The 12,785-nt window shown below is 47.6% G+C and overlaps 1 protein-coding gene across 4 annotated transcripts in view; it reads right to left on the minus strand.

Annotated features, from left to right (window-relative positions):
* Positions 1 to 12,785, minus strand: part of CD2AP (CD2 associated protein) — a 64,895-nt gene that overhangs the window by 31,685 nt on the left and 20,425 nt on the right. Inside the window, exon 1 of one of the 4 annotated variants that reach the window (XM_052692214.1) lies at positions 9,593 to 9,696. The exons of the other annotated variants lie outside the window; for them this stretch is intronic. Within the exon in view, the coding sequence (XP_052548174.1) occupies positions 9,593 to 9,604 (12 nt within the window). The 5' untranslated portion in view covers positions 9,605 to 9,696. Of the gene's footprint in view, positions 1 to 9,592; positions 9,697 to 12,785 lie in introns of those variants that run through there. 4 annotated transcript variants of the gene reach the window in all.

Consider the following 12,785-nt stretch of genomic DNA (forward strand, 5'->3'; position numbering starts at 1 on the left):
GCAGATCCACACTTCCAGCCAATTTGGTGTCATCTGCGAATTTACTGAGGGTGCACTCAATGCCCTCATCGAGGTCATCAATACAGATATTGAAGAGGACAGGCCCCAGCACCGACCCCTGGGGAACACCGCTCACGACCGGTCGCCAGCTGGATTTGACTCCATTCACCACCACTCTCTGTGCCCGGCCCTCCAACCAGCTCCTTACCCAGCCAAGAGTGCACCCATCCAAGCCTCTGGCTGCCAGCTTCTGCAGGAGAATGCTGTGGGAGACAGTGTCAAAGGCTTTGCTGAAGTCTAGGTAGACCACATCAACAGCCTTTCCCTCATCCACCAGATGGGTCACTAGATCATAGAAGGAGATCAGGTTGGTCAAACAGGACCTGCCCTTCACGAACCCATGCTGCTGGGCCTGATCCCCCTGCACATGCCTCATGATCTCCCTCAAGACAATCTGCTCCATAACCTTCCCTGGCACCGAGGTCAGGCTAACAGGCCTGTAGCTCCCCAGATCCTCCTTACGACCTTTCTTGTAAATGGGAGTCACATTGGCAAGCCTCCAGTCTTCTGGGACCTCACCTTATTCTTCTTATTCATATATATTCATATTTCAAAACAACAGAAACAATACATATATACTCATTAATATCATCTCAACACTCAAACAAGAGCTTTAACACTGTAAAAGACATGCATGGATGGATGAAAGTACAAGAAACGTGCCCACCAGGATGCAGCTCTACTGCTTTCTGGAACGCTAAAAGCCTGAAAGCTCCTGACTGCTGCTGTCCAGATGGAAAACAGAGCAGGTCTGGACATCTGCTGGTGCTTTCAAGCACATCATGAACTTCACAACTAACAGTTCTGGGCACCCAGTACTTCCCAGAAGGACAGAGCAGAATAAGATTTCCAACAGCACAGTTTTTCCTCTCGCTCATTTCCATTACAAAAGGATGCCTTTCAGCAAACAGCCAAGTCCTCCTGCATCTGCTCTCCCTCATGCTCAGAGAATTCTGCCCTTAAGCTCTCAAGTTTTGCACAGATTCTATCCTCCAAGTGAAAGAAGGACTCCAAAGAAGAGAGCACTGTGAGCACCTCCCATTAAACACCCACCTGGATGCCTGCCTGCACGACCTGCTGTAGGGTACTGCTGTAGCAGGGGGTTGGGCTCAGTGACCTTCTGAGGTTCTTTTCCAACCCCCGTGATTCTGATTGAAGTATTCCAATCAAACACCACTTTTTGGCAGTGCACTCATTTCTGAGGAATTATTTTCAAGGAGGAGGTGCAGGAAGAGTAAACTTTCATCAAAAAATCTCTGACAAACACCTTGAGACCTCACTACAAATAGCAGCCACTGCCATCAAACCAGGCTGAGGCGTTTGTCAAACACCCCGCTAGTTTTGTGGGTTTGTTGCCTCCTATTTTTTTTTAATAAAAATATTTTGATTCAAATTAATTAATCTGTGTTACTTAAACATGTTAAGTACATTGTATAGTTTAGGAAGGCTGCTCCAAAAGTAACGCCTCTCATTTTATGATGTTGGATCACAGTGCCAGAGGTGGATGGTGCTGTATGGCAGTAGAGGTTGAACCTTCCCACCAATATTCCTTTCCATGTTGTTGCTGTGTGACAGATGGCAGCAGAGGGCAGGCTGACACAATGGCATCTGCCATGGGAGTGTAGATGGAGCGATGAGGTGGAGTTGAACTCCTGCATGAGGAAAGAATGGCACCCACTGACACTGATGCTTTTTTCCCCCCAATGAGTGCAGCATACAGGTTCTGGTTCACTGCCTGTGAAAACACACAGCTCATCGTGGTGACCATATTTAAAAATAGCACTTTGTAGCTGACTATGTGCACTATCAAACAGTGTTGTGCTCTTTGTATCTGCTGTAGTTTCCGTGGAAATAAACTAGACAGAGGCATTAGTTTCAGAGCAACCTATGTAGATGTGGCCCAAGACAACCCCTGTTCCCACAGCACAGCCCAGGCAAGGCTGGACATACATGAGTTAAACAGTTTCTAGAACACTCACCACTAGGGAATCTATTCCCTGTTTGCACTAATGCTGCACTTTGCACAGCATTGCACAAGATGCAACTGCATGCATTTTGTGAAAGGGGGACACAACAAAGGAAAGGTGCAGGGGAAAGACCAAGATGATTATGGGCTAAGAACAGGGCAGGCAGCTACAAAACCATCGGAGAAGCTCTGCCATGAGCAGTAAAGCACTGGATGTCAGCGACACTCGAATCCAAGAGCAGGTAGTGAGTGCCATGGGTGAATCAGGAAGCACAGTGAGCACAGCCTCATGGAAAGCTGCTTTGCAATGCGAGGAGGAACAACCAGCGCACAAGAGCTGTCACTGCAGCAATTAGCAAGAAATCCATCCAGACAAGATGAGGAAGGGGCTGGTAAGCAGTGCATGGATAGGTCAGCAACTGCTGTTTCAATATTTAACCTACTAACCTTTAGAATATCCCTGTAAAGCAAAGATTTTGTTATTGCCAACGAGGAACTGAAGCATTAATTATCCTACACCAGGGCATTAAAATCACATCAAGGTGAAGCAAACTCAAGAATCCCTGTTTTCCACAACTGCATGCCACCATACCACAAACCTCTACCTCCTATAATTTCTCCAGCAGCAGGAAACTGCTCTAAATCCATTTCCAAAGGCACATTATCAGGATGCTCTCAACATACATAGCACCCACCGCTTCCAGCAATTTCATCCTCAGCACTCGAGGCTGGATGTGGCTCTGGGCAGCCTGGTCTGGTGGTTGGTGACCCTGCACATAGCAGGGGTTTAAAGCTAGATGAGCATTGTGGTCCTTTTCAACCCAGGCCATGCTATGATTCTATGATCACTGTAACCATTCTGACCTTTTGGACGCTTTCACAAATCCTTTCTAAACAAGACATATCAATTGGGATCACTGAAAATGGACACTAATTGATTCAAACTTTTATTAATAACCCTATGACAGCTGCAATGCTTACATCTCTGCCAAAATAACAGTGCGCACAGGTCTGAGCTCTGCATTCAAACCAAAATAACACATCCCAGTTACTGCTATATCTAATCTGAACGTTCCCAAAACTGCCAATCACTGCCTTCAGAACAAGGAAGGGGTTTTTCTTGTTTGTATTGCTGCTTGAGGCAGACATGATATCTCAACAGAGCCTGCATTATGACAATGAAAGCTTTCCAGGACACTTCAGCCCGTTCTGAGATGAGGCCACCAGTCATTGTCAGCCAGCAAAAACAAACTGAGTCTGACATTCACTGCAGCTGGAAGTTTTCATATTCATATTATGCCAACCCACTACAGCAAGGGGCTTGTCAGCGTTTCCATGAGCAACGCAGACCTCATGCACGGATGACTTGGCAGTACGAGGTCAGCACAGCAATCCCAGCATCAAGCGCTCAGCCTGGGAGCAGCCACCCACTTGTTCTGGTGCAAACCACAGCACCAGCTATAAGGGCTTTCCCTGTTTATAATCTCCATTAAATGCATGTGTCACATCCCTTTCAAATTGCTGACACCACACAGGCTGATAATGTAAAATCGTGTGCAAGTTCAACTCCACAGCAAAAAAAGATCAGGGTAATCCTAAGCCCACTGCTTGCCACACAAGGAATGACTGACAATGCAGAAACCAGGTCAGAAGCCTGAAGGGACATGAGGGATGCCTACAAATTTAACCTGCTCCTGAACAACAGGGCACAGAGAAGTTCATTATCCAACAAACCTAAATCCTTAGCTAGATTCTTCAAGAATAAACATTACAACATTTCAGTTCCCCATTCCTTCTATATGTGCTGTTATACCAAGAACAGTAACCTTTTTACATTATTTCTGATGTAAGCTAAGAAACATCAGCTTGTACAAAAGCTGCACACATTTCTGTTGCTGGCTGAGCATACTTCAAAGCGAGAGATGTTAAGCAGCAGCACAGTACGTAAGGAGAGGGAGATGAAGAGACACAGACCTAAGTGTCAGAGCCTCCAGACCATTTTCTCAACTCTTTTCCCGTCTGTCAGAACAGCAGTAATGGTATTCTCTATTCCTGGGCTTGGAAATGGAAGTTTTTGACTCACATTCTATGGGTAGAAAATAAGGAGATTGAGAGCTGAACCTGCCACTCATTGTAGGGAAGCAGAAGCAATTGGAATGAGCAAATTAATGGATCCAGAGGAGGGCACTGAGATGTCAGAGGGCTGGAGCAGCTCTGCTGTGTGGAAAGGTTGAGGGAACTGGGCTCGTTTAGCCTGGAGAAGAGAAGGCTGTGGGGTGACCTCATGGTGGCCTTCAGTGCTTGAAGGGAGCGGATAAACAGGAGGGGAACGGCTGTGTGTGAGGGTGGGTGGTGATGGGACAAGGGGAATGGTTTTAAAGTGAGACAGGGGAGGTTTGGGTTGGATATGAGGAGGAAGTTTTTCATGCACAGGGTGGTGAGGCACTGGCACAGGTTGCCCAAGGAGGCTGTGGATGCCCCATCCCTGCAGGCATTCAAGGCCAGGCTGGATGTGGCTCTGGGCAGCCTGGGCTGCTGGTTGGCGACCTGCACACAGCAGGGGTTGGGACTGGAGGAGCGCTGTGGGCCTTTGCAACCCAGGCCATGCTGGGATTCTGTGAAACAGGCAACTGCTCTGTTTGTACCACCTCACCCCTTCACCTTACAGCAGCAAGACTGCTTTATCAAAGACTAACAGCACATAGGTGTGTCACTGTGTACAGATGCAAAAAAACACAGCCACATACAGACGTGAGTCAAAAACTCTGACCAAGTGCAATGAAACACGATGGCTCCTGGAACACAAAGCCTTCCCCTCTAAGAAGTTCAGAGCTCACCACCCCCTGCCTTCACGGCCTCAGTGGCAGCAGCAGACAGGCACGCACATGGCAGCTGTAACACTTCAGCCTCCTGAACCAACAGCGTCCCTTGGATGATGGATCCCATTGGAAGTATGTTTTCTCATCTGAAATGCAAGTGCCCACAGAACACCAGACATGAAGTATTTAACCGTGGCAAGGAAAGGAACACAAACAACCTGCCATGTCCTTCTGTCGTGCCTGCCATGAACTGAAAGGACAGATGTAGACAGTTTATGAACACAAATAGCTGAGCTGCTGCCTGAACTCTGTCCCTGGAGCTCTTTCCATCACCCAGCAGAGGAGCTCCGCTGGCAGCTGGCACAAACAGTGCTGCAGCAACCCGGAGGGTTAAAAGTTATTCTTGAAAACAGAACCCAATCACTTCAAAGATGAAAGCAGTTACAGTTCCCTGAAGCACTGAAGAACGCTCAATCCCAATAACCTTTGTTTTCCAAGACAAGTTACCTCGTGGGCAATTTCATGCGTCTCAGGGTTGATTTATCCCTCCAGTTTATGGCCGAAGGAAGGCAGCTTCAATCCTCAGCTTCACGTCTTCCAAAATTGAAACTGCTTTATACTTTGACTTCCATGCACCTCGGTTAAATGCGTTTCAGTTCAGGACTGTGAAGCTAGAAGGAAAGCTACCAGCTGACACGAACCTCCAGTAACGTTACTGGAGTTACAGAAACAATCTGCAAAGCGAGCAGCTGGGGTTCACAGCCCAAAGCCTGGCTCTAGCACAGTCAACCAGCAGCCCCAAGTGAAGAACCCTACATTGTAGGATTCTATGATTCTATGATGCAGGCTGGCAGAACAGCAGCGGTAGACTCACACAAGTTATCACACTGCAAGTTTGCAAGTGTGGTTACTTCACTCAACCTCATTAAAAAAAAAAAAGAAAAGCAAAAGAACAGATGGAACATCAGCAGTATTGGGTGTGTACATGTCTTGATTTATCTGACATGGGAGAACGGACTGCTGTGACAGTGCTGGGATGCACAGCCAGAGATTCCCCGGATGCAGCAAGCATTACATATTACCTGGGTAACTGACCTCTTTAATATCTTATATATGGTAATTGCACAGTACACAGTTAATGCAGTGATTTCGATTTCTGTATATAGAAAAAGGTCTAAACTTAGACTAAGCTTTCTGTGCATCTAGCTAGTTATTTCTGACCGAGCTACTACACGCACTCTGCAGTTTACTTAATTGTAGCTGCAAACTCCATCTGACGCAACATGCTCTGCCTACAAACTTCCAGCCCTTAGAAAGGAAGTTATAAAATCACACACAATGAAATTAATTAAGGAAGGGCAGAAGTGCACACCGTTTCATGTGGTTAAAGGAGTAACTATTTGCACACAGCAGTTTTCCTTTCCAGCCCTCTACGGCTGACTGCAGCAGCACACATCCAAGAGCACGCAGCTCCACCAGCACTCCATGGGCAGATTCATCTTTTTTGGAGTGCAAGACTGCATACAGTCAAACACCTGGATAACTCAAACACGAATAATGAGTGCGTTCAGCAGTGCTCACACATGACAGACACCACATTTTCTCCTGCTATTCTTGAAAACAGCACCTCAAGTTCCTTTCCATGCCAGTTCTGCCACTGATCACTATTTAGTTCTTACCATTCCTTACATACTCTTGTCAACACTACTTTGAGATGCAAAATAGTAAAAGAAACAGCAGTGCACTCTTCAAAGAATCATAGAATGGCCTGGGTTGGAAGGGACCTCAAGGATCACGAAGCTCCAACCCCCCTGTGCCATGCAGGGCCACCAACCTCCCCATTTCACAGCAGCCCAGGCTGCCCAGGGCCCCATCCAACCTGGCCTTGAACACCTCCAGGGATGGACGGGGCATCACAGCCTCTCTGGGCAGCTGTTCCAGCACCTCACCACTCTCACAGCACACAACTTCCCCTGACATCCAACCTCCATCTGCCCTCCCTCAACTCCAAACCATTTCCCCTTGTCCTGCTGCCATCTCCCCTTTCACAGAGCTGACTCCCCTCCTGTCTGCAGGCTCCCTTTAGGTACTGCAGGCTGCACTGAGGTCACCCTGCAGCTTCTCTTCTCCATGCTGAACAAGCCCAGCTCCCTCAGCCTGTCTTTGTAGTGGAGGTGCTGCAGCCCCCTGCTCATCTCTGTGGCTCCTCTGGACCCTCTGCAACAGCTCCCTGTCTTTCTTGTACTGGGGGCTCCAGCCCTGGACACAGTGCTGCAGATGGGGCCTTACAAGAGCAGAGCAGAGAGGGACGATCACCTCCCTGTCCCTGCTGGCCACCCCTCTGCTGATGGAATGAAATAATGCACACATTTGCACCTTACACAAATAAAGCAATACGATCCCAGTGTGAACACAGTAAAGATATTACCAACAAGATCTGTTGTGTCCCTTCCACTGCCAATCATGGCACAAGAACCCTGGGCCCCCAGGTACCACAGAGGCACCCACAAGCACTCGTGCCAGGAGAACACGTCCACAGCAGGAGCTCTGCAGGGCAGTTCAGACCACATGTAAGCTCAAATCCACCTCGCAGCTTTGCTTTTCCAAACTATGTGAGACAGGTTGCTTTACAGAGAGACTTCACAAGGTCTCACCTTGCATAAACCCAAACATTTTAACCACAAATCAAAGTCATAGAATGGCCTGTGTTGCAAAGGCCCACAGCGCTCCTCCAGTCCCAACCCCTGCTGTGTGCAGGTCGCCAACCAGCAGCCCAGGCTGCCCAGAGCCACATCCAGCCTGGCCTTGAATGCCTGCAGGGATGGGGCATCCACAGCCTCCTTGGGCAACCTGTGCCAGTGCCTCACCACCCTCTGGAGGAAAAACTTCCTCCTCAGATCCAACCCAAACCTCCCCTGTCTCAGTTTAACTCATTCCCTTGTCCTATCACCATTCACCCTTGTAAACAGTTGCAGACAGAACAGACATAAGCAGACATAGCTGTAAACAGAAACAAACAGAAGGATCCATGTAAGCAAGAGTAACCCACGATGAGCTCTATCCTAACAAAACTGCTACACACAACTGCATTTAACATCATTGGCTTTATGTGGCACTGTGCTTCGTCTTCTTATTTCCTTTTTTTGAAACAGATTCCCTTCCATCACAAGCAGGCACACGCAAGCCATTCACCTTCACGCCTGTTCCGCTGTTCATTCAGACATGACAGAACAGACAAATAGTTGAGAGCTCTCTCAGCCTGCAGTGGCAGTAATCCCTGCTACCATCCCACTCAATAGCTGGGCTGGGAACAGCCTGGGCAGCCCTGCCTGGGTTGCTGCCCTAATCCAGCCCAGTCCCACCGAGCGGCTCGCCATGAAGGGTGCCCTCCAGCAGCGCTGGTTCCTCCAAGAGCTGGAAGGAAACCAGCAGGAACCGTGGACTGCACACAGGTGCCAGTACCACATCTCACAGTCCCTGCTTTACTCCTTATCAGGGCAAGCAGAGCCTGCTTGTGGCCGTCATTTCTCATGTGCTCAGCACCGAACCCCAAATTGCGTAACTTTTAATTTTACATATTTTCTTTTTGAAGGGGAAAAAAAACGCAGCAGCTTCTTCAAAGCAAGAGCTGCTTTCCCACCAAACCAATTTTCCTCTCCCCTCACCAGGAAGCCAAAGAAGTCTCCATACCACTAAGCCTCATCCCCTGGTAAGCCTAATCTGTGCCAATTTCCTCAAAACAGCAGAAAAGAAAGGAGAAAGCTACATAAACCAAAGCATCCCTTGACTGCTAGGATTGATTTATTAGTGTATGTTTAATTTTCTCCGAGCATTACTTGAATGCAAAGAATTCAGACTGAACAGGTGTCAAAACACACAGCCTGGTGTGACACACAGCAGCAGAGCCAATCTGGAAGTGCTGGAAACAGGTATGCATTGTATTGCATTACTGTAACAAAACACACTCCTGACCTCTGTCCTGAGGACCCCCACATCTGCTTCTTAACTACACGGCCCGTCACACAGACATTAAGTACAGACGTTCATAGTTATTCATCTGTTTTGTCAGCTGTTACTTCACTAGTTGCAAGAAAATGCGAATTAGGCAGAGCTGAGACAAAAAGTGCCTTTACCTTGCCTGCAATCCTTCCCAGCTCCTGGCCTTATAACAGTTCCTGGTTATAGATCTGGGTGAGGCCCATGTGCTATTTTTGCAAAGGAATTGCAGAGGACATTGCTGCAGTTAAAGGAGCTTTCAGGCAAAGCTTCCTCACCGGCTTGCAGCACGCTGGGGACCTTGCACCATCTCAGCCCCGAGGCAACGGCTCAGCTCTGCTATAGCTGGAACTGCTCCCAGTGAAAAGGGTCGGGTAGAGGAGGGCTCTGAGGCACAGGGGTTTGGGTTGTGTTTTTTGTACACCGACAGGCACACAGACCAGGAAGCTGAACAAGAAAGCAAACAGCCGTTGTTTAAAGGAATCCTTCACCCAAGCACTGTAACTGACTGCGATTCCTGCCTGTCTCTGTACACTGGAAAGAAGTTCACCTAAATCAAAACCAAGCCATTTTGTTACACAAACAGCTCTAAGACAGAGCATAAAAAAATACATTCAATGCGACCTAAAAAAAAAAAATCATACAGCGACCATAGCTTTTGTAATTCATGCTGCACTTCACATTCATTTCTCCAAAACACAAAATCAATGTATTGATTAAGGACATACAGAAAATAAAGCAAGCTTACCACTTCCAGGGACATATTTGCTCGAACACACCCTGTGTTCTGCTTTTTTTTTTTATTTCAGAGGAGGAAGAGAAGAAAATGTCGTAGCGAGCAAAGTTCAGGGGCTCACTAACCTGAGCAGGACAGCAGCACGGTGCAGGGCAGCAGCTGCACACACCTTGCAGGCAAACAGCACTCTGAGCAGCAGCACAGCACGGCCCTGCTGTGCACAGGTGGACACACGCAGCACGTGCGTTAGGATCCCGGCCCGCTCCCCACAGTGCTCCCCACGCTCAGCCCCTGTCTGCCCTCACTGATGGAAGCTGTGAGTTAATCCATCCACTGCCCCTCCCTTGTTTGAAGCACTGCCCCACGCTTACGACCCAGCCAGTTTTACTGCCGTGAACAGCAGACTCACAGTCTGGCTGCAAAGATAAAAGCTGCTCGTTTTGTTTCAATTATTATTACGATGCTAAAAACCTTTTCGCTGTGTATAGACAAAAGCTTTCTCAAATAAGTGGATGAACAAACACCAAATCACTTCCAGCTTAACGCAGGAGTTGGAGAGTGAATTTTCCACTCAGCGGCATCTCCCGCTGCTCTAACTCGTACTGGACACAAATGGGTGTGGGTACGTTTCACGATGATGAATTTAAGAAAGGAAAAGCTACTGTCAAAAAAAAGACAATAGAAGTCTGCGAGATTTCCACTGCTCATTTCTTTCAGGAATTTATGAGGTTATTTATTTCAGTACTGCCCGTGTAGAAAGCAGGAAGAGAAATGGCAATAACAGCGATGTCAGGAACAAAACATTCAGTTCAAGTATTACAACATAACCAAAAGCATATAGGAACACAAACCAAGCTGGAATTCAAATGAGAATTTGGCGCTGAGATTGCAAACCTCCATACCTGCAGAGCTCCACAACTTCATGAAGAAAGGCAGCTTATAGCAACACGGCATGTAAGAGCCAGGGCTCCGAAACAAAACTGAGAAAGTACATTTTGTTATGAGGCAGAGAGGAAAAACCGAGCTCCTACCAAGCACTCTAAAGCCCAACACTGCAAGAGCACTTTTGAAAAGACCTCTATTAGTGAAAGTAAGTTCAAGGACGATAGCTTCACAGCTGGGCAGTGTAACTGCTCGCAATGTTTGAGCATCTGCTTGCAACCATGCAGCCGCTGGGAGTTTTCCACCAGCTGTGAGCTCCCATGCAAGGACTGCTTCAGGCAGCGCCACCCAACCCCACCTCACCCCAACCTTTGGGTACCTCCCACTTTCCACTCAAGCACAACGTGACACTACTAACCAGGAACACCATGGAAGCTTTACAGGGCGCCTGGTTCTCCTTGACTGAAGGTATCCATGCACTTTCTTTAAATGCAAAATAACATGGTGCAAGTCAGCTCTAAGAACCACACCGAGCCTCAGACTTTGGCTTACCTGTGGAGGTGCAAGAGCCTTGCAAGGGCCTGCAGAACATCCCCACTCCCAGCTGGCACACAGAATCGGCCACCAGCAGCCTTTTGCAGGATGCTATATCAGCATGCAGAAAGTCCAATAATAATGAGAGCTACCAGCATACATTACAAGGTATCAAGCGTTATCAGCAGTGCATCAGTATCCACAGGAAGCTTACACAGACTCCCTTTTGTTTAGAAATATTATGGGTTAACACAGAGCTTAGCTCACCTACTTGTTTGTGCAACAAATTAGCCTTAACACCCACCTGAAAGCATGATGTCAGCTTCCTTTGCTACACACTGAACTGCACAGAACTAATTGTTACCATTGTATAGCTTCCATAAAACTGCTACATGGAAATACTTACAAAATCGGAGAGAAAATGAAGACACCAACGAAAAACTATTTCCTGCACAACTGTTAGCAACTTAAAATGAAGATGACAGTGCTCAGTTATATTTTGAACAGAAAAGTTGAATTGTCTGGTGCAAAAATCAAAGCATGAGGAGTGGCGTTGGTGAAGCCTGCGTTGTAAACCCATGCCCAGCACAGGGAACAAGATGGGACCTGGATCTGCTTTAGCTGTGATGATACACAGTCTGAATCTGGGGCATCCAGCACATCAAGAGAGCACGCAGCCCTATTCCTCCTATTGGTATTTCGGTTGTCCTTCAGACAAGAAGTTGCCTGGCAGCCACAGACACTGCAGCTGCCACCTGGCAACAAGCTTTTGTCCTGCAGGAGCTGAGCAAAACGAGCTGAATGAGCTGGAGTTACTGCTGTATCCCTGCAGTGCTCCTGCAACTGTCTGACAAAAATCAATGACTTCACGGGATATAAAAGGACTCACAGAAACACAGAACTGCAAGGGACCTCAGGAGATGCTGACCCCAAGCCCTGCCAGAGCAGTTCTGCAGCAGGTCGCATGGGAAGGCATCCATCTCAGGCCCTGGCTGCTGAGGAGTCCTCCGCCCCTGGGCAGCCGTCCCAGGCTCTCACAGTAAGGAGGCTCTTCCTTGTGTTTGCATGGAACTTCCTGTGTTCCGCTTTTTCCTCCTTCATAAACATCTAATTGAAAACAAGACAGCGTGTCCAGCTTTGTCCCATTTAAACTATCACGTATTTGTTGTATTTCAAAACAGTTCACATAGGAAAAAGCCAGGCAACTCCAGTGAGTAACACATGCAGCATTTTCAGCTTCAAAAGCTAACTTACGCAATCAGCAGAGATTACAATTTACCATCCAAATTCTTCATGGAGAGGTTACACATTGGCCTCCACTCAATTCTTGTGATACACACACACACACACACACTATTTTACATACATATATATAACCAACCAAACAATTGAGCCTTATGATGAGTTCAGGCCAAGTCCCCATGTAATGCATGAGATGACATTCATGCCAGGAATACAGAGCTCCTTTCAGAAAAGCATGAAATTCAAGCTGGTCACATTCGTCCCCCTCCTTCTTGTCACACCCATCCCACAGACCTCAGACATTCTCCATTCCAACTGGATTGCCCTCAGGAGCTGCAGGGTCCCGCTCCATAGGAAGCCCAGCTGACACAAAAGCCACCACCTCACTTCGAGTTTGAACAGCTGATGGGTGAGGTAACCAACAGCCAATTCATTTCTCAAAGGACCTTCCTTGTTTGCAAGGCCGAAGTACAGCTCTGCTCCAGTTGCTTTTCACCTCCTTCCTGCAGCTCACCAACCCTTCATGCACTAACACCACAATGATTTCTAT

The sequence above is a fragment of the Tympanuchus pallidicinctus genome, unplaced genomic scaffold (assembly GCF_026119805.1).
Source record: "Tympanuchus pallidicinctus isolate F22 unplaced genomic scaffold, pur_lepc_1.0 scaffold1, whole genome shotgun sequence".
NCBI classification, from domain to species: Eukaryota; Metazoa; Chordata; class Aves; order Galliformes; family Phasianidae; genus Tympanuchus; species Tympanuchus pallidicinctus.